Here is a 22,961-nt window from a genome sequence, read left to right on the forward strand (position 1 = left end):
AAAAGTAATTCTCCTCAAGGATGCAACACTTCAAAACAAAGTCATCAAATCACAACAGAGATGCCAAATGAAAAGAAATATTAAAGGCTACAGAAAAATCACAGATGTGGGGAAAAAAGCATTTAAAATATGCAAAAAATGCCATTCAGACAGTTTAAAATATTACACATGACAGATATTAGTAATTATGGATGCAAAAAGGACAAATAAAAGGCATAAAGTGACCACAAATAGATACAAAATGTTTAGAAAGATGCAAGAGTCTTTTGAAAGTTTCAAAATGACTGCAGTGAAATGGAAAAAGCATACAAAACGATCACAAAGAGATGTCAAGGTATCAACAGAGAGAAATATAAACCAAAGATTTAAACATCTAAAATAGGTACAGAGAGAAGACGTGTGCAAAATGGCAAGTCTGAGATTTTAAAATACATCAAATGGAAGGTAATTCTCCTCAGGGATGCAACACAAAGTCATCAAATCATAACAAGAAATACTAAAGGCTGCAGAAAAATCCCAAGAGAAACATAAAAAATAGCATCTAAAGGTTGAAAAGAATGCCATTAAGACACTTTAAAATATCACACAGGACAGATATTAGTAATTAGGGACACAAGACAGACAGATGAAAGGCATAAAGTGACCACAAGTAGATACAAAATGCTTAGAGATGCAAAAGACTTTTGAAAGTTGCAAAATGGCTGCAGTGAAATGGGGGAAAAAAACATGCAAAATGGGCACAGAGAGATGTCAAGGTATCACAAATGGAGGATAAGAGCTCTGAGGGATGTGGAATGGCTGCGGAGAGACGGAAAAAGACTAAAAAGCTGCAGAAGGACAATTTTTATTAAAATCAACCTGACACAAAAAGAGTGCTGCAAACCGTAAAGTAACCGCAGTGGGAGAAAAACTACTGTTCTATAGAATAAAGGAAGATTCAGCCCTTCAACAAAATGTTGCCTGAATAAGCCTTCACCTTGTGAGCAGGTAGGTCTGTTTTACTTGCAGAGCCTTTAGCTCCCTGCTACTCACATTGATTGTTTTCTCCTGGTAAACAGATGGAAGTCGATACCCGGCGGTGACATCAGGGTTCGGCTCGCTGAGGGTCTCCTGGGTTTATCAATTAGAGTGGAAGAATGCAGCCAAGGATTTCATTTGTAGCCTAAACCGTTATTAGCAACGACAGGTGGGTATCGAGTGTGGCGCAACACTGCTGGAGAAAATTGTGATAAATGGCAGAGAGGAGCTTCTCTGCCTCTAAGTAGATGAGTGGCGGACGGCAGTAAGAGAGTGCATGTGTGTGCTTTCATGTTTGAGGTGGAAAAAGAGAGCTGGACTCATAATGGAAGAAATTTGAAACCGACTTCGTCTTCAAAGGCTCCGGCTGCTACTATGCTGTGCATTAGATGCACATTCAGAGATTTTCATCCCCCTGAATTACAGAAGAGACACATCTGCCTACCTTATGGTCGATGATGCCGATGTATCCCTGGAGGGCCGGCAGGTGAGGCTTCGCAGCGCTGCCGGAGGCTTCGGGCGGCTGCTGCAGATGTTCATGCTGTCGGACGTGGGTGTCGTTAGTTTCCCTGGAGGGACTGTGGAAGCTGCCGTTGTACACGAGGAACAAGCTGGCGCACAGGAGGAGGACGAGAAGCACGGTTACCCCATGGCGCTGGAGACAGAGACGCAGAGGCAGACTGATTAGCCCTGTTGAACTTGAACTGGACCAGTGGTGTCGAAGGTCAGTCCTCAACGCGCGGGCGGTCCTTCACTCCTTTCACTTGGTTCAACACACCTGGAGCTAATGAAGGATTCGTTACCAGACCTCTGCAGAGTGATGACATGCTGAGGAGATGATTCAACCATTTAAGCTGTGTTGGCGAAGGACTGGATTTAAAGGGGACCTACTATGCAAAATTCTAATTTTTAATGTTTTTATGCTTCCATTTGGGTCTCAACTGCTTCTAAAAAACAGTCCAAGCCCTTAAAATTATTCTTAAAAACACGCAGCGGCGTGGCGGTGGCGCAGAGGAAAAGCGTGACCCATGGAGGCCTTACTCCTCGACGTGGCAGTCACAGGTTCAGGTCCCAGCCTGATCAATCAATCAAGTTTATTTGTACAGTACGTTACAGAAACAAGGCAGGTCAAAGTGATTTACCTGATAAATCACTTTATGTGATCATAAAGGACACCATGCAGTCAACAAATGAAAAAACCAGCAACAAACATTACATTTTGATGACTGACATCATCAAAATCATCAATGCACATCAAGTATGATGTGCAAATATCTTAATGCACTTGAAATACAAACCGCAAGAAAATATCCTCTCCCCACTCTCTCATATCCCACTTTCCTGTCCGACAACTGATTAATAAAGGCCACTAGAGCAGACAAAACTTTAAAAAATAACCAACAAACAAACAGCCAGAAAGATTTTAGCAATAAGTTTGTGTTTTTTGGTGTCTGGAAAATGAGCCGTTTCAAAAACGTCCAGAATGGAACGTCACCAATCAGCAGGAACTGCCCCATTACCTAGCAACCCCAGCAAAGCCCAACCCGTCACCTAGCAACCCCAGCAGAACTCCGTCTGCAAAAATCACAAAATGTTGCTAGTAAATTTGGTCTATTTTCTATTGGAAAAATGTTAAATATCTTATAACATTTGAAACATTTGATAGTAACTTACAAGCAAGACATAGCAGCTTGTTTTCGGTCAGTAATCCCTTAAGATTGATGAAAAGGCCAGATTATTTCTCTTATGACAAAACATTTTCCCATGAGAGTGAAACTAGTACTTTTTTATCATCATTAAAAAATTATTGGCTTAAAACAAGTCTGCTGAAAAGTTACTTGCATGTTAGTTTTGTCTTATTTCAAGCGCACTAAGACATTTGCAGACCAAAAATACTTGCTTAAGAGTTTTTGTTTTTGCAGTGTTTACTTCTCCTACTATAATGTCAGTGTCGCTCTTTAATGAATTCCTGATCTGTTTAAACTGAGAAAATCTTCACTTCTTTAAGTTAAAAACAACATCTGTGCTGTCATTTTGGGTGTTTTTATCTCTGCGACAGTCAGAGAGCAGAGTTGGAAATGACTGAACGGATTAGGCAGAGGCTCCATGCCTCCGTTTGTCTCGCCGGTTCCTGCCATCTTTCATTCTCTGCCTGCGTCAGTAACAGAAGGAGTGTGAGCTTTCAGCTTATATTGTTACGTTTAAAGCAAAGAGGAAGGCATTGCAGTGAAGTTTAAAGTAAGGGAACGGGAAAACATTAATAACAGGTTCCCACAGAGACAGATATGTGCGTTTGTGTCTGACTGGCTGTTATCCTGCCACCGCTTCGAGGAATTACTCACTTCCCAACAAACTCACTGCCATATAACATTTTCCACCAACAGGTAGATTCATTACCTCGGGAGGGAAACCAGAACCAAACACCAGAACACAAATTCAGGAGTTTATTTAGGTGGAGTTTAAAATTTAGGTCACATAGAAAAGTAAAATAAATACTTCTGGTATTGTTTGGATTTTTTAAACCACAAAACCTTTAAATTGATGCTTTTTAATGCTTTTCCACTGAGCAACAGACCTGATTTCAACATTCAAACAACCACATTTAGATACCAGTTCACTGGCACCTAAATGTGAACTGACAGATCTAAAAGTCTGTAAATCATGTAAAAATGGTATAAAGTATAAATAGTCAACTTGATTTGGCTTAGAATGAATTTAATCTTCTGTTTTTCTGTAACAACATCAATGTGCAGGAAAAGACTTCGAATGTTTGTTAACTTGCAGGCAGGAACTGGGGTGAGAGAGAGAAATTCAAGAAATCATATTCATATTAGTAAAAAAGCAAAGAGGCACAACATTATGACCAGCACATTATGACTTGCACATGTGTTACCCAGCATCTGCAGACTAGGCAGCAAACAGTGCAGGGGAGTCCCAGTCTTCTAACAGTTTGTCATGCATCCAACCCACCAATTTTGGAGGAAAAACATACAACATATATATATTTAACTTATTTGGCTTTTTTCCACCATGCATTCTGCATTACAAATGTACTCATGCATTTTTCAACGGAGACACCTTGTGGATGTTGTACAGCTGTGACCGATCCAACTAGAGGTAACTCAGCATCACTGCAAAAACAAACATTTAACAAGTATATTTGGTTTAGTTTCTAGTGCAAATATCTTGGTACACTTGAAATAAGACAAAACTAACTTACAAGTAACTTTTTAACAAGACATAAGAGCTTGTTTTAAGCCAATAATTCCTTAATATTGATTTTAAAATGTACTAGTTCCACTTACAATAAGACATTTTTCCCATAAGTGAAATTCTAGTGGAACTAGTACTTCTAAAAATCAATATTAACTTAAAACAAGTTCCTATATCTTGTTGAAAAGTTGCATGTATGCTAGTTCTGTCTTATTTGAAGTGTAGTAAGATATTTGCACTAGAAATGAGACCAAAAACATTTGGTAAGATTTTGTTTTTGCCATGTGTCACTGACATTCTGTGTAATATAAAGATCTACATATACGTGGGGACATAAAATGGGCTTTAACACAAGAGGTGGTGCAAAAATAACTCATTTCATGATATTTCATTATGCATTAAGTCCAAGTCCGTCTAATGGTGCTGAAGAAAAACATCTTTCCTTGGAGTCTAAAGTATCCTCCTAAAAAAATGCTCAAATGAAAATATAAATAAGTGTTGGTCGCTGTCAGAGGTCATAATGTTATGCCTGATCGGTGAAACATGAATTATGCACATTGTAAATTCATAGCGTTGTGAGGTCCCCCCCTTCTGCCTCTCTGTGGTTGCAGTGCAGATTTTAATATTTGAAGAAGTAAAAACAAAATCTCCAATCTGCTATAATTAAAAACTAATGTTTTATTCGCATGGATAAAGAAAAAAGTTATGGAAATGATATAAGCGATAATTTCATGCAGGCAATTTCAGTTTGAGTTCAAGTTAAAACAAAACACATATAACCTGCATTGCAATCCAATCTTCTCTTCCTCGTTTGTAAAATAAAATACTGCTTATATATTTACAAAAACGAAAAAAATATATATATATTTTTATTTCGCGTTTATTTTATATTGTAAACGTTAAAGTCAAATTCCTGGTTTATGTGCATCAACTTGACGAGTAAAACTCTAAAAGTTAAAACAGATCCTATGAAATCGCATCAAATCCAACTGACTTTGACTTTTACAAAATCAAAATACGCCCCTACATATCCAATAACTAGAGATTTACTGCACTTTTAAGAGATGAAAAAAATGAAATGTTAGCGTTTGGACGGTGGGAATCAGCCCGTCAGCGCGCTGAGGTCCGCGCTGTAGCGGAGCTTTGGTGCCAAACAGCGCGCACAGCTGGATGTCTGACTGTTCAGATCCTCTAATCCCCTCAGCGACATCATTCAACACAAAGCCGTGATGCAATGTGGCGACCTGATCTGGCTGCACTCGAAGAAACGAAAAGAAGAAAGAATCCTCCCGGACAGTTGAGTGTTTGAGAATGCGCGGCAGAAACATTTACCATAGGTGTCTTCATTTTGCTGCGCGCTGTCTTATCGCTGCGGCTCAGTGCGTCTGGCTCCACTTTCTGCTCTCATGGTCCGGACTCATCCGCGCACATCCTCCCCGGCCCTGGATCCGCTCCGGTCCTGATCCCAGCCCGCCTCTGAGCGTGAGTGTCTCCAGACTGGAGTCCGGGCGCGATTCATACGGAGCGGAGACCGCGGCGACAGATGTTCGCTGTACTGTACATCTGCTGGGTCTTAACGCCGCCCGGCTTCCGGTGGCGCTGGAGGAGGCGCAGCGGAGAGGAGGGAGACCCACAACTTTTACTGTTGGGTAGAAATAAATAAATAAATCATGACTGCTTTACGAATGAGGATTAGGGTCACTGAAAGAAGGAAAAATAATTCTGACTTTTCTCTCAGAATTCTTATAAAGTTTTTTTTCTTCTCCAACTTCTTCCATGCAGTTTAAGTCAATAATTCCTTAATATTGATTAAATCTGTTGGCAGATTATTTCAATTGTAACATGGAAAATGTTTTAAGTGAAATAATCTGCCAGTAGAGTTAGTATTTTTTCCATCAATATTGAAAAAGCTTGTTATTGATTTGAAAAAAGCTCCTATATCTTGCTGAAAAGTTACTTGAAGTTTTGTCTTATTTCATGTGTAGTAAGATATTTACAGTTGAAGCTAAAAATACTTGGTAAGATTTTGTGTTTTTGCAGTGCAGGTTGTGAGGATGTTTCTGGACCAAAGCCCTCTTCAGGTTACTTCTCAGATTATCTGTAACATTTAGTTTTGGACCTTGGTTCCACTATTTCAAAATTATGTTTTTAATTCAGGGGTCAGAAATCTGCAACCTTAACAGTCCAGCCAAATAAAAACCATTTTATAACTCCTTACAACATCTTTTCTTTCCCTCCCTACAAACCTTCAAATATTGCCCAAATCAAAAAGTTTTCAGTCTGTTTATAATCTTTCAAATATTTAGATGAGTTGCTAGATATGTGTTATATAAATAAATCTGACTTTGACCTACTAATTAAACTATATATAAGATACCTGCTTGATGTACCTGCACTTGATCTAAGTTTATATGAAGGGCTCATTAGATATTTGGATGACGCATAATTAGTTCATCCACTAGGAATAAAATTATCTCCCAATCTCAAGCTAAACGCATCTGCTGTGAAAAGTTGTTTACTCTGCATTAAGGGAAAATACAGCGGATGATGTTGGATAAAGATGTTTACACTATTCTAAAATAAAACACTGGCATTAAATCTGATTTGGAAAAACTAGAAGGAAAAAAAGAACCTTTCAAAGATAAACATATAAATGGATGCTTACCGGGTTAAGAAAAAAGTGCATTTTGACTTTTTAGCACTAATTTAAAAAGTAATTGACATTTTCCTATAATAAAAACTCTTACCTTTGCTTCAATATTAAAACTTGTGTTTCTTTCCTGCAACATTTTTGTAGTGTCTGACTTTCCCTTTAGTGACACGGAGCAAAGTGTTAGCAAAGCTTTTTTTTTCCTATTTATTTCATAACAATATCATCCAGTTTCTTCCTCGCTGCCGTTAATGGACCAGAATCTGGGTTTTAGCTTTTAAGCTATAAAGCTTCTAATGTTTTGAGGTTTATCTTTCAATCAATGACTCATAATTTGTTTTTTGGTTAAAAAGTAAACAATGTTGCAGTTCTTCCACCCAATTGAGGAACATTTACCATTTATGTCTTTATATTTCATGGATTTATTGTTTATTTGTGGCTAAAAGCTGCAGAGTTGACTGGCAAATTAAAAGAAAAGTACTAATATTTCTCCAAATCTTGACAATAAAAGGAGTGTTTGCCCTTTTTTCTATCACATGGGATTTTAAAAGCTTTAAAACGTTTAGCTTTAATCTCTCTTTAATCCTGGTGGATATGATTCATTTCATATCTCAAGCACCAGCAGCATCTTTTAATGCATTAATATTAATATCTTGTGTACAAATAACTTCTCAAGCCAAAGTTCAAAGAGCTGCTTGAAGAGAAAACTTGAGACAACAAAATGATGCAGCTGATTTGCAGAAAACACTTAAAATATTTGCCGTTTCTTTTACAGATAGTAGAACAAACAAACTTTATAAACTGGAAATTGTTTGCAGGTGGTTATATAACCACAACCAGATTTTCTAGAGTTTGCAAGCTACTATTTTTTAAATGCATAATAAAATAACTTAATCTGGACGGGATTACATTGTCGTCTGCTAATAAAGTAAAGAACAACTGTCATATTTTTTTACCGATATATGTCATTTAAATCCCACATTAAGCAGGTAACAAGTTTTTTCTCTCCACTGTCACTACATGCATGCTCCATATGAGGGATTGCTGTAAAGTCAATGACTCAAAGCAAGCAATTGTTTACAAACGCTATATCAAGGAGGAGCGAATGATGCAAGTGAGTGATCTTCTGGGTTTCCCAAGATAGAAAACTTTAACTATTTGAATAATTAACTCCACTTAAAGCTACAACATATAATTTTTATTTTTAAAAATAGATATGTTTATCATTACAATGTGACAGTATAACACATAATCAGGGAAAAAAATCTAGCTTCTCTGTTTTCTCCCAGTGCTAACTGCAAATGTACAACTGAGAAACAACTAATCAGAGCTGGGAGGAGGGTCTTAGCGCTGTCAATCACTCTTGTGCTCACCCTCTGCTATGCTCAGCTACCTGATCCTGCCATGAATGCTAATACTAGTTAGCATGGCCACAGTTGAGGCGGATAAACGGATTTCCTGGAACAGTAAGTTAGTTATTGATTAACAGCGCTAAGACCCGCCTCCTGGCTCTGATTGGTTGATTTTTGTGCATTTTTTCAGACGGCAATAGCAGCTCGGGGAGGAGGTGGAGATCGAGCTTTTCACAGATTATCTGTCTCCTACTACGCTGTCATGACATCTGGACAGTTTTAACAAATATATAAAAAACATTTTTGTAAAAGTTATTCACTGCAACTTTAATACACTGTCTGATAACTAGGATCAAATGACATGTATGACTAGATTAAACTGAGTTTTGCAAAATGCCTTCAAAGGACATGTTGTGAATTGGCGCTATATAAACAAAGTGAATTAAAATTCAATTAAAAAATGGAGCAGAAACAAGTGGAGTAAGCATAGAAACAAAATAACTACACCAAAAAATAAGTTTGTTCCGGCAGTCCTAGTTTTTTCCTGTTTATTTTGGTGATCAAATTAAAAGTAAAATATTACACTGCAAATAAATTACTTTAAAATTGTGTAGCTGTGAATTGCAGCTGATGGATCATCTTTATGTTTTGGTTTATCCACCTCTGGACAGTGCCGTAACAAAAATTGGGGGCTCGTCCGGGATAGTGTCATCTAATGGTGCGTTCAGACAAAACGCGCTTTGAACATCAGGCGCGTTTGGTTTACATAAGAGAATAGTCTAAATAAAAACTTTTATCAGTTTGAGATTAGTCTATAAGACAGTGTTCTTATTGCAAATTAACAGTGAGAAATGTTTGCAGTCTATCCTCAGTTCAAGATGAATTGACAGAATTATGAGGTTTAAAACAAATTTAACACTTTTCTCCTGTACATCCGATTTCAACTAAAGAAAACAAACTCTGCTGTTTTCTTAAACAAATTCAGAAAATTCAAACATGATGGATGTTTGAGTTTTTCCAAAAGCAGAAACAAAAGCAGGGATGAATTAAACAAATTAAAAACAATCCAGTCAGAGCAAAATAACACAGCTGAATGTTATTTATAGCAAATCTTTTAATTTTAATCTTTCAAAGAGTCTGGTATTAAAATAACTTCACAGCATTTTTTCCCTCACATTCTACATTTCAAAAATAAAAACAAACTAATCCTGAGAGGAGCTGCTGAACCGTTTCGCCTGTTTGCCTGAAATTGCACTCAATCGACTTGAGATTATAGACAGTCCTGAAGGAATAGCCAGACTTTCCTGAACTCACTTCAGTGTTTCCATCAGAGTCACGGGAAATAACATGAAACCTCTTAGTTTGGATCGGCTAACAATACCTTATAGAAAAGCAGTTTAACTCAAATGATTTCTTTTTTCTTTCTGTGTTTGTTGAAGGGAAGTAATGGTAAGCTGGGAGTTTCTAATCTCAAACCCAATTCTGGGAAAATTAGTAATTTTACCCTTTTACAAGTGAAAATGGTTCTTCTTCCTATTCAATTAGAGAAGTTTGGAGGTTTAAATATAAAACCAGTCCATCAATAGTTCTGTGGATCAGAAAGCAGCTTCTACCACAAAAACAAAATCTAAACATGTCACAAAAGGTTATTCAGGCGTCTTATTTTCCAGTTCCTTTCTCTTATTATTTCTCTATTGTACTTTAGATCGGCCAAATAAAATGACAATAAAAACGATGGTAGAACCAGCTGCATACCTGAACTCTGTTTAAAAATTATTTATAATTTCTGGAAAATGAAGATTTCTGACTTAATTTTTGCTACAGTGAAGGAAAACATGTCGGGCCTGACCTGTGGCTGTAACATAATATATACAGTATATGTACATATTTGGTGATGATAGCCTCAGACATTTGTATATATTTCACTGTTTATGTCAATATTTAGCAGAAATGAGGAAGTGAAAAGATCTCAGTTTTCTTGAATTAATTTAAAATAAAACAAATGTGTCCATTTTGCAGCAGAAGACATGCTTCTACTTACAAAGAAAATAAAATAGTGAAATTACGAGGATAACATAATAAAATTATGAGAATAAAGTTGAAATAACACAAGAATAGTCATAAAATTACAACAATAGTAAAGATAATACGATAATAAAGTTGGATGAGAATAAAGTCGCAATAGTATGAAAATAGAGTGATAGAATTATGAGTTTAAAATCAAAATACCAGAATAAACCTGTTGTTTCATGAAAATAAAATGACAATAAAGTCATGATTTACGAGAATAAAACTGTATTATTATGAAAACAAAATCATAATATTAAGAGAATAAAGTAATAAAGTTACAATTAAAGTTACCGTATATTTCAAAAATAAAGTTGTAATATTACAAAAATAGTCATATTACAAGAATAATCATAATAGCTACAAGAAAAAAGTCAAATAAATATGAGAATAAAGTTGCATTACAAAAATAAAGCCAGAATATTACAACTTTATTCTCATAATTTTATTCATCTATTCATTTATTTCTTATTATGGCCCTAATACTTTGTCGTATAAAACAGATTTCCTCTGAACATTAAATCAACAGGAAGACTCACTTCTTTTCCAGCTATTTTCTTTTCAACTCAATATTTGCCGCTGCTGTACTTTCTGTTTGCGTTCTCTGATTGTCTCAGTACTTGTATTTTATCTTTGTTTTATCATCTGGAAAGTTAATTGTTCGCTTTCACGTCAGGAGTCAGACTTGAACAATAAAAACAGGAAAGAACAAATCTTGGGGGGAAAAAGTGAACATGGAAATATTTTTTCCACAGGTGAAATGGCGTCTCCAAACACAGAAAACCAAAGTCACACCTGCAGGAGTGAACACAGAAAACAAATACAACAAGCCTGTTGTTTATAACATCCATATAATTCCTGCTTTCTTTTGTTCTCCAGCTGTAATTAAGATAAATTTCTACTTTTTATGCAGAGATTGATTTACCAGAGGAGAGACAAATTAGATGAGAAGCCTTTTAAATCATCCATCATCTATTCTTAGTCCAGTCAGTTGAGAAATAAGTGTGCCATGATTGCAAATAAAAGTGAGTCTATTAGTTTTCTTGTTAATATGTTAACCCTTGTATAAACATTTCTGCATCCTGTTCCCCCCATATCACACTTTTGTTACATTCACAGGTTTGTGTGCTGGTTGTGCAGCCAGTTCACAAATTAAGCAATCTACCTGCTGACCACAAACATAAACCATTAAACAATTGAAAATATTATAGGGGGTGAAAATCTGATAATCATAAGCAGCGATAGCCAAAACTGAAACAAGGTTTGGTGATAATGAAATAAGAGAAAGTACGTTATAAAGATATTTAACTCTAAGAGAATCAAAGTTTCCAATAAATTTAAGGAAGTTCACAACTTTATAACCAGATTTTTGCATCTTTTGTTTTATTATTTTTCAGCAGATTTGTTTGTTTTTTTGTGGTTAAATCATACAGAATAAAAATCACATTATGTGTGAAAGATGTTTTGAAATTAAATGTTATTTTTTCACATCTGGAAATCCTGAATTTGAATTGTTGTGCATAAACGTTTGAAAACCCTGATCTCTTTGTATCATGATGTAATTTAAGACTCAGGAGAACAATTTTGGTTTTGAATCTCCATAAAAACCTTTAAAAAAAAAACCCCATAAAAAAGAATAAGTGGTTAGATCCAGCAGAGATAAAGGCAAAAGGTTACCTATCTAACAGGTGAACAGGAATATGAATCAGTGGATCAACACCTCTGATAAGACTGACCTTTCCACCAGAGAAAGAACATTTTGTGGAACAGACGTAACAATCTCACCTTTAGGATTTCAAATGTTCTTAGTAGGAAGATTAGCAAAAGGTAGCTCTGGACTTAAACTGGAGAACAAAAACTTCTGATTTTACTAATAAAAGGTAATGTAATAATATTTTGTATCTTTTTGTGTATGTGTCGCATAATAAAAAACAAATTCTCTTCTTCTATTCAAACACTAAGAGAAAATCTATTTTCTAAAATCAGAGGATGAGTCTCCATGAAGGGTTTTTCTATGTGAAGTTTGACCTGGAGAGCTGAATCACAGTTTATGAACCACCTGATCCAGCTCTTTACCCCCAACCCAGCCACCCCTGAAACTAGATTCCCTCCTCCATCACGCCTCAGGGAGCAGCTTAATTAAAGGCCTGGTTAGAGCTAGGACTTCCTATCACCTTATTCTTCATGCACGCACAGTCATGGCAAACAAGCAAATCCCTAATGGACATTGTCCTGACCCAGTACACTAAGTGTCAATGCAGACCCTGAAAACAGGTTGTTTTTAATGATTGACTGACTGAAAAAGTAGGAAGGATTAAATATTGTTAAGACTGGGGCTGATGATTGACACAGGTTTACTGAAATTTACCCCAGGTCCAGTTTGAATGGGCTTTATTTGGTTTTGTCCCATCAACACAGTGGTGTCCAAAAGAAGAGGTCAGGGGGGCCAAGGCCCCGTCTTTAAAAATGTTGGCCACCGCACCGGTCCCCCCTGGAAAACCAAGTTTAGGTCATAGAAAAGCAGTGGGGTCATCTTCTTCAATCAAGGCAGAATACATACACTTATACATATAAATTTATCAAATCATATATATAATTTTATTAAATTCTTAATCTAATTATCAAATTAATTTAACTTATAACATTTAATTACTATAAATATATTTATTTATTCACTTTTCAAATTTTTAAAAATATATTTATAAATATCTTTAAATATTTTCTTGGAACCCCCCCCCCCGCTTACATAAGGAAGAGGAAAAGGCAAAAAATATATATATATTTCTTGATGAAAACCCATGTGTAAGAACAGAGAAACAAAATTTTTAATTATGTCAGTTTTGGTCCTCCACACTTTTTTAGCTTGCCTTTACTGGCCCAATCTTGCCACCCTAGAAATCTACAGATTTCCCAGTGTAGCTAAAGGCTATTCTTATGTCCTATATTTGGCAAAAATATATAAATAAATAAAAAATAGACAGAAAACAACAACACTGCATCTCTGGAATGAAATAGTCAAACCATAATGTTATTTTTACTCTTAGCATCACCAACTGGAAATTATTAACTTCTTTTTCATCTTAAGTATATTTAAGAGCAATACATAAATGAAGCGAAGCCACAGATAACTGTATGAAGAGATTCAAACACATTTTCCCAAGGTCCATAATATTTATTCAGTTGTTTTGCTTGGTAAAATCAAATATTTAAAGCTTTGCAAATACTCTGTCTCCTCAGACCTTGTGCAAACAATCAGCATCCTTGAGTTGCTTTCTGAATAGCATAAAAATATATATTTTTTCCCAAATAGAAGAGGAAAGAGAAGAAAAACAGCGTGTTGTTATCCTCCATTTTCAGTAGAAATTGGAAAATGAAGGTTTGAATGAAAAACAGATGTCAAAGTGCATTCCAGAAGAAAAGAAAAAGCAGAAGAGGAAATTAGAATCGAAAATATGTACAACACTGTTTAGATGTGAAAAACATTTAGAAAGTATCTCACATGGCTGGTGATGCACCGTTTCCCTCTGCAGACACTTGAACAAAACGTCAAAACTAAGCCTTTTGTTTGCATTTTGAGAATTGCTCCAACTGAGATTAACAAAAATGTAGATCTGAGAGTGAAGACGGACAAATGAATGCTGATCATTCATCCTCTGCTCGCCCCAACCTTTAACTCTGTCTTACATATAGGAGTTTGCAGGGGTGGTTAGTTTTCTTCTGTTTATTTTGGCGATAAAATTAAAAATAAAATAATACACTGCAAATAAACTTTAAATGTGTATAGCTGTGAATTGCAGCTGATGGATCATCTTTATGTTTTGGTTTATCCACCCCTGGACAGTGCCGTAACAAAATTGGGGGCTCGTCTGGGATAGTGTCATCCAATGGTGCGTTCATACCAAACGTGCTTTGAACATCAGGCGTGTCTGGTTTACATTCAAAGTCTACGTGGAGGCATGTTGAGGGTCTTCTAGGGTGCGTTTTGCACGTTTAATTCCCTATGATTGAACTGACGTGTCCGACAATTAGGAAGGCAACAGCAAACAACGACTAGAGTGATTTTGGTGCCTCTGACGCATCTCCACATAGCCTTTGAATGTAAACCAGATGCGCAAAACGTGAGGTATAGAGCAAACTGATAAGTGTAGCTGCATTTAAAGTGCACACGTGTTGAACATGAAGCGTCGGATGGGTTTTTGACGCACCATTATACATCAGCAGTGTCAAACTCATTTTGATTTTAGGCCATATCAAGATCACGTTATATGCACAAAGGTCTGATTGTGCCAGAATGTATAGGTGAAACTACCTATTAACAGGTTTAAAATAATAATAAATTGCAGTCTCTGCGTTCGATGAGTACTTCTTGAAATTGAATAATGTTTAACGTTTTTCTCAATAATGTAATTTGGAGGTTTGCAGAAAGAAAAACTGCTTTGATTTGATTGCTAAAATAATATTTAAGAACACAACTGTTGTCTTGAAAGTTATGTTAATGTAACGTAGAGTGCAGTAGGCCAGATAAAAAAATATTTTGGGCTGGATTTGGCCCCTGTGCCTTGAGTTTGGAACAAGTTATACATCATCTCCACTTGGGTAGTCAGTCTGTACTCATGCAAATATCTTAGTTCACTTGAAATAAGGCAAATTTAAAATTACAAGTAACTTTTAAGCAAGAAGATTGTTTTAAATCAAAAATTCCTTCTTATTGATGAAAAAGGTCTAGTTCCACTGGCAGATTATTTCATCTGCAACATGGAAAAAATGTCTTGTTAAATAGCTTGCTGAAAAGTTACTTATGAGTTAATACACTTGAAATAAGACAAAACTAAGATATTTTTGCTAAAAACTAGACCAAATGGCGTGCCGTGGTGGCGCAGGGGTTAGCGCGACCCACATTTGGAGGCCTCTTAAAGGGACTGTAGAGCCCACAGAAAGACCAAAAGTACTTGGTAAGAAGTTGTGTTTGTGCAGTGTATGTGAATATTATTTATTCTTTGACTTATACAGAAGCTGAAAGCTTCCTGACGTTTTGCTGCACTCTTGAACCAAATAGCTCGTGTCTGTGCTCTATGTCGTCAGAAATCCACTTAACATTTAGCATTTATGGCATTTCTCATCTCGTTTGCATGTGATGTTGCTCATTCACCCCAAACAGGACTTCCAGAAAGCCCACATTAAAACAAGTTGGCTCATCATTTGTCACAGGGCCCAGGGGTAATGAACAGGGTGAATTGGATGTACTCTCTAATTATGGAAAGGACAAAAAGCCAGTCAGAGTCCCGCGTCAAGGTCCCCCTGCAGCGCCGCAGCGGAGGAAAGCTTTCACTCATAAATCAGAGAGAGGGTCAGGATCTGCAGCCAATTACAGAAAACAAGAAAGGAAGAGAATCAAACCCAGGAAAAACAGTAACAGAGCTAACGGATTCATGCATGTTAAAGAAACTGATCAGCATCCCCCACCATGAGCGGCCTCATCATCATGATCGAGCTGGCCCTGACAATACGCCCGGAGCGCCTTAACCTTGGTGCTACAAGGGGCCATTATGATCGATCAGCATGCTCTAGAGGCTGCCCGCATGCTAGGCTGCTTACATTTTAAATCTGTGGGTCTGTTCGTGTCCTGATGGTCACGGTGAAGTTACGCTGAGCTGAGCTGCCCACACAGCGCGATCTGTTGCATACTCACACTAGGACTTGCTCCAGGAATGACCTGAGTTAAAGTTCACACAAACCAGTTGTTTTGAGATTCAGTCCACATTTATTGAACTTCTTTTTCTTCCCATTTCGATTCTGTGGGTGTCGAGGAGCAGGATTACAAGGGTAGACTTAATCAGTCGAGGAGCTGCATGCTGCAAAAACACAAAATCTTGCAGAGTTTTTCCATAATTTCTAGTGCAAATATTTGTCTACAATTGAATTAAGACAAAAATAATTTAAAAGTAATCTTTTAGCAAAATATTAGAGCCTGTTTTAAGTCAATAATTCTTGAGTAATGACTTGGAACATGATAAATGTTTTGTTACAAGTGAAATAATCTGTCAGTGTAACTAGTACTTTTTAAAATCAACATTCAAGAATTATTTACTTAAAACAAGCTTCTATAGCTTCCTGAAAAGTTACTTTTATGTTACTTTGTCTTATTTCAAGTGTACTAAAATTTGCGCAATCAATTGGTGCTGCAGATGAAGAGCATTCATTCATGTGGAATGAGAAACTTAAACATATAATCTGACAATTGATCTAAACAAAACTAGACAACGGTGACATCCATGTTTCTAACTCACAATCAAAAATTTCTGAAAATGGTCACCTGACTATGATAGACAATCATGCCTTGAACAAACTGTTAATGTTTTATTTGCTCACTGTCTGTGAGTCATTAATGTTTAGCAGAATCAAAACCATGTATGCTGTAACAACACTGCAAAAACATAAAATCTTACCAAGTATTTTTGGTCTAGTTTCTAATGCAAATACCTTAGTGCACTAGAAGTAAGTCAAAACTAACTTACGAGTAACTTCAGCAAGATATAGGAGCTGTTGAAGAGAAAGAACCAGATAATTTCCCTTGTAACATTGGAAAAATGTCTCATTACAAGTGAAATAATCTCCCAATGGAACAACTACTTTTTCATCAATATTCAGGAATTATTGACATAAAACAAGCTCATATATCTTTCTGACGTTCAGTGTACGTTAGTGTCTGTCTTATTTTAAGTGAGCTAAGATATTTGTACTAGAAACTGTAAAGGAAAATGATTATTTAAGTGCTAAAATACTTACAACATGTGTAAAGGTATAGCCAACACTTTTATTGGAACAGTTTTATGTTGAGCATGGGAGAGCTGACAATAGCAGACATTTAAACAAGCAGGGCTTTTTCCTCCCCCGCTGAAGACAGAGTAATAAATTTACATTCCGATAGGGGGCAAGAGACTTCTTGGCGCCTCTCCTCGTGCCAGACAGAGGTGAGCACGAAGTGGCCCTCTTACTGAGATAAGAACCAGACCTCTGAGCTGTATAGGGGAGTGTCCGGGGTTTCTTTGGGGCCGAAAACAGGTCTCTGATTGGTTGAACAACGGAACGCCTTCTTTGCATATATTAAAATACGGAAACTCCTCTTTGATATAAGATTACTACACGGAGCACGCGGAGAGAGTTTTTCCATCTTTTTTCCCTCTCCACGTGGGCGCCGTTGTCTGTCTATGTGTTCCGTGTTCGTTTGTCTTCCCGTTGTGTGTCTTTATTTTTATGAGAAATGCATATCTCTGTATCTCTGCAGCTTTGTTGTTCATTGCTTTGTTGATGAATTAAACTCTGTGATCTGTGACGTCAACACGCTGTGTTAGTTTCGTTTTAGCAGGACGCCGCCACTCGCCAAGGACTCGGGAGAGAAAAGAGGAAGAAGGAGCCAAATGTTTTATCCAAAGCTAGCATTAAATTAATTCTTCCTTAATAAAACTAAACATACTTGGTAAGGTTTTGTATTTTCGTAGTGAACTACTGTGGATATTTACATTTCGTACCTAAATCATTGCTGTTTTCGATCATTTAATGCCATAACTGTGTACATTTTGTTTTGTTCATGTTTTTCATTATTTTGTGCGATCTGTTCTGTTTGTTCTTTTTTCCTTCTTTCTTTATATTTGCTCCAATGTTTGTTTTTTTTAGTTAAATGAGTTGTTTCCACACTGTGATGCTTTAACCCATTTCTGCTGTTATTTCCTTCCAGTTTTTAACTCAGCGCGGATAAAGAGCGGCACTTTTCTTATTTTCTGATTTCCCCCCCCAAAATAATCTCTGCATAATGGAGCACTTCTTAAAATGTTGCTACCATTAATTTATTCTCCCACCTCTCCGGCTAATGGAAACTCAAATTTAGTCCCTCTCACAAAAAGCACCATTGTCATTTGAATCTTTGCAAATAGACGTGCTGAAATCCGAAGGAAATTCCTCCTTGATGGTTGGTTACGGTTTGTGTCAAAGGTAATTTCCAGTTTCGCTCCATCCTGAATTACCCTCTAAAAGAGAAACCTTCTGTCTGTCCAAAGCAGAAGATTGAGGGTCAGGCTCCGTCCTCTCCAGCTCCACTCGCTGGTAATTACTGGCCGCGGTTCAGAGGGCTGTCTCTATTTTTTTGGCTTCCGACTAGTTTGGCTGCAGGAGTAACAGCTAATTAACTTCCTGAGTATTGTTGTTTATCTGACTTTATGATCTGACTCCGTGCCAGTTTGTCTCTGTCTCAGAGAATGGCCTGGATTCCCCTGACATTAAATGCACCACATGGTGTGGCTGTAAGCTCGGACCCGGAGGGTTGGCAGCGTGCCGCGGCTCCTGCTTCACCGGGCTAATGTAAATGCTCTGTCTCATCATCGGGGTCCACAGGGAGCAACTCACATCCGCCCCGACATGTTCACTCTAGCAGGGGGGAAATAAAGCATCGCCAGATGCTGGGAACAGCCTCGTGGGTGAAGAGGGAGCTACTGGAGGTCAGAACTGAAGGACTAAAGAATACCAAAGTCATTTATTATTCTGTGCAGGAGAACAATAGCTGCAACGGCTTCTAAGAGTTGCTACTACTTCCAGGAATGTTTTGTCGCTCGCAGCTTTAATCCGGGGAAAATAAGTTACTTCTCAGTCCAATTAAAATTGCACAACAATGAGCCAAACTGTAACATCAAGACCAACTATGACCTAGTTAAAGTCTGACTGTGCCTTATCAAATTTATTGTTATTAATGTGCTGATTCGTTAATTAAAATAATCGTAAGCTAATAATGAAATAAGGACATATACTCAAAAAAATACCATTTTCTGAAAGAAGCAACACTCTCTGAGCAGTATTTTTTAAATTATTTATATATATTTTTCTCTTACTTGGATCACTTTTATATATTTATAGGCATACTTAGTTTTTCAGTATTTTTTTCTGCAGAAAAACAACATTTTGTTGCCAAATTCTCTGTTGCAGTGGTGGCGCCAGAGAAGCGTTAGGTGGCGCTATAGCTCCCCCTGGAGAAGTCATAGCACCCCTATAGCACCCCCAGAAAATATTAGATTTTGTTTTTCATCTGATTTAACATTACTTATATGTAGTTGTTGTGGCATTTTCATCAAAAGACACAAAATAAAAATAAATTATTATATAATGAGTTTTAAAAAAAACCTCCCACAAGAGGATTTGAACCTTGTCTATGCGTATTATCACTTCCACGAAACAACTGACATGATGCCGGCTCCGCCGCCATGCAGACGTGGAGCAATCCTCCCCCAATCATTCCAGGGTATTTGTCAGCAACTGACCAATCGGCGGTCGCAATTTGTCAGAAAGTGTACGTCCCTTATCTAGATGAACTGACTTTGACAATATTGACAGTGTTTATAATAGCAAACTACCATATCAGCACGAAGGAAGTAAGCATAACATGTTTTTTATCATAATAGTGATAGTCAAATCAAGCCCTGTAGCGGTTAATTAGGCAATTAAATAAACACAAGTTAATTTAAAAAATAAATAAATAAAAAACAAATATGACAATATGACCCTTTGTACCTGACGTCACTGTCTCCACCACGATGGATGTCCAAACCTAAGCTCTCCTGTACAAAGCCTGTCAAAATACGTACATGTGGTAGCCTAATATCGCTTTTATTAGTTGATTTCGCAGTAAAATAGTGACAAGGTGCTGCGCGGTCGGCTGCACAGACAAGGGTCTAAACCAAGCTGGTCATTTTATTTTAATGACGAAAGATGCGGCGATGGATATCAGCCGTTAATCATAATGACTGGCAGCTGTTGGTGTAACCACAGATTACCGCGAACACTTTATACATGGTAAGAAGATTAACGTTCATATACTATATAAGCAAGTATGATTAGAAAGATATCAAATATAGCATTATGGAGAAGGTAGCATCTAACCATCAGTAACCATGGAAACAGTGCTACGCCATCATGTGGCCTAGCATGTATGGAAAAAAATGATTCGCGTCTCGTCTTCTGTACGTTTTTAAGCCTGCTCCGGTTTAAGGGAAAACGCTGTTTATGACATAGTGACATAAATCATGTGGTGTGACTTCAGGCAGAGTCAGTAATTTCATCAACACGTCAGGAGGGAGGAGGTACGGGTCGGTATCTAAGCTAGCTGTTTCAAACTTTTGTAAATACTGCCGTCTATGAGCCCCAACCAGGTGTGCTAAGTTCACAGACAAATTAGCGTGATTCCAGCAAGAAGAAACCATGAATAAACTGACAAAAACGACTTGAAAAAACAACTTTAGCCGCTCAGTTTAATACTCCCGATTCTCACTTCCGATCTACATCATGGCGCTTCGAATGATTAAGTGACGTAGTTGAAAAGGGTCAATACTAGAGTATCCCCTTTGTCATGAATGCTGTTTTAACCTAAACAATGTAATATTATCTAGAAGTCAGCTGGCTAATTTCTCAAGGCTTCGTGCTGACTCTAAGCGTCAAATAAATGCAAATCAGTCTGATTAAAATAACAATACTAATGTGTGTGTTTTGACAACTATAGGAAAAAAAGATCTGTCATACCATCCTCAGTAAAATGCTTAACTCCCCCTTAGCACCTGCAGAAAAAAATTTCTGGAGCCGCCACTGCTCTGTTGTGCATGTCTTTGTGCAATGAAAATAAAGGAGTCTAAGTAAATAAGCCAAAACTATATAAAGAAGATATACATTTTGCATTTTAGATTAAAAACCTTTTCTGTCTGTACATATTTTCTACCCAGAACTTCTCACATGTCATAATAGTTTAAGGCCCTGTTTACACAACAACGATCCAACGAAAATGGAAATTTTGTTCCGTTTCTGTTAACACATTTACATGAAGACATTCTAATTACAACCTTTGTTTTTTAGACAGTAACGGTACACATCGAAAACGTGTAATGCTCTCGCCACGCCACTAGTTGGTGCTAAGTTCTTTGAAACTAAGTGCGCATGTGTTTTTAAAAAAAGTGCTACTTGAAAGCCCCTCGATTCGCGTTTCCCCCATCAGATACCGTTCCCCAGATATTGGGGGAAACACGCACTATGTGCGTCTGATTAGGGTGCAGTTGGGGAAAAAAGTGGCATAACTTCGCTGAAACACGTTGTTTGAGCTTTCACGGTGTCCGTAGTTCTCTAGATAAGAGCGCTGAACAAGCGAGTGCTTGTTACGAACCGAACAAGAACACGTGTATTTTGCCACCTGGGCGGAGCGGAGCGGTGAAGAGACGCTGTGGGAACCGCATCTGATGGGGAAACACGAACTGTAGTAACATCAGCATTGTCAGTAGTTTCTTCTTCTGTGGATTGTAAGAAGCAGCTATGTTTTGCGTCATACTATGCATGAGCTAGGGATTCCCTGACAAAAGATCCATTTACTCTGTTTACAAGACAACGGTACGTTTCAGAAACGTTGGACTCTGGAACCCGTTTTCAATCTGTGCCGTTGTCAGACAAAACATTCGGTGGTTTGATGCAAATGTACAGAACAAACACAACAAAACTTCCATTTTCACCCGAAATTGTTGTCGTGTAAACAGGGCCTCAGTTTCACCTGGTTCAAATTCTGTACATGTGACGTCACACGTCCGGGAATTTTGTAACCGACAGCCTCTTGAAAGGTACCCGTTAACTGCCATGACAGTTGCTATGACAACAATAAACAAGCCACAAGCTTAGAACTAGCTCTCGTCTTGTTCCTATCTACTTATAAACAGTGTTAGTACATTATAAATATTACTAGATTACAATTTTTGAGTACTCTATTCATCTTTATAAAAGACTAAGATAAATATCAGAGATATTTACTGTAGTACTTACTGCCGAACTAGCAACATTAGCTTAGCTAATGTATTTGAAAGCTAAAACGGACACGTAGCCTAGTAGTGTATGTTGCTACATGTACTTACTCTGCCAGTCACCAGAAGCTTGTTATTCACCTGAAGAGTTCGTAGTTCCTTTACAAATCCGTTTAAACGTTAATAGTTCAGGCCGCGAAGCTTCTCCATGGTGTAAAGACTCTTCCTGTTCACTAGGTTGTGAATGTTACCTGTATGTGATATTTTCATGACCGTCTGAACAACACAGGTCGGATTATCTTCGAATCAGACGTCCGGGAATTTTGTAACCGACCACTTGCATATCCGATACGTATCCGATTCAAATGCGACCTAACGTCCAGGTCGCATTCATCCGAATTGAACGTCACTGATACTCGACAAATGTCAATATTCTGCGCCCTGATATGCGCAAGCGGGTAGAATAACACAACCATGACGCACTATAATGAGGATGAAGTTGTTAAAGTGCTGCTCCAGTCAGACAACAACTTCAAATGTGTAAGCTATGCTCCACCATTAACATCCATATTTACTTCCGCAAACACTGAGCACTTCTTCTTTTAATGGCGGTTGGCAGAACACTGAGAACGCAGACGTTATTGGGCCCTCTACTGCGCGTAAGGCGCATTTTCAGGTTTGTCCGTTCGCACTGCAGAACACATACAGGTCGGATTTATTTGGAAGTGTGAACGGCCACGGCAATAAAATCCGATTTGACAAAAAATCGGAATTGGGTCACTTCAATCTGCAGTGTGAACGCAGTATCAGAGGCAGATTGTTCACATCTTCTGACTTGTTTCCATTCTT

At 37.5% G+C, this 22,961-nt stretch overlaps 1 protein-coding gene across 1 annotated transcript in view; it reads right to left on the minus strand.

The window, feature by feature from the left end:
* st6galnac5a (ST6 (alpha-N-acetyl-neuraminyl-2,3-beta-galactosyl-1,3)-N-acetylgalactosaminide alpha-2,6-sialyltransferase 5a) overlaps positions 1 to 22,638 on the minus strand; it is a 90,618-nt gene extending 67,980 nt beyond the window's left edge. Inside the window, exons 1-3 of the mRNA XM_028020348.1 lie at positions 22,224 to 22,638; positions 5,563 to 5,872; positions 1,463 to 1,672 (exon numbers count right to left, since the gene is read on the minus strand). Of these exons, the coding sequence (XP_027876149.1) occupies positions 1,463 to 1,672; positions 5,563 to 5,577 (225 nt within the window). The 5' untranslated portion in view covers positions 5,578 to 5,872; positions 22,224 to 22,638. The remainder of the gene's footprint in view (positions 1 to 1,462; positions 1,673 to 5,562; positions 5,873 to 22,223) is intronic.
* Positions 22,639 to 22,961: the final 323 nt, after the last annotated feature.

The sequence above is a fragment of the Xiphophorus couchianus genome, chromosome 6 (genome assembly GCF_001444195.1).
Source record: "Xiphophorus couchianus chromosome 6, X_couchianus-1.0, whole genome shotgun sequence".
Classification (NCBI taxonomy): domain Eukaryota; kingdom Metazoa; phylum Chordata; class Actinopteri; order Cyprinodontiformes; family Poeciliidae; genus Xiphophorus; species Xiphophorus couchianus.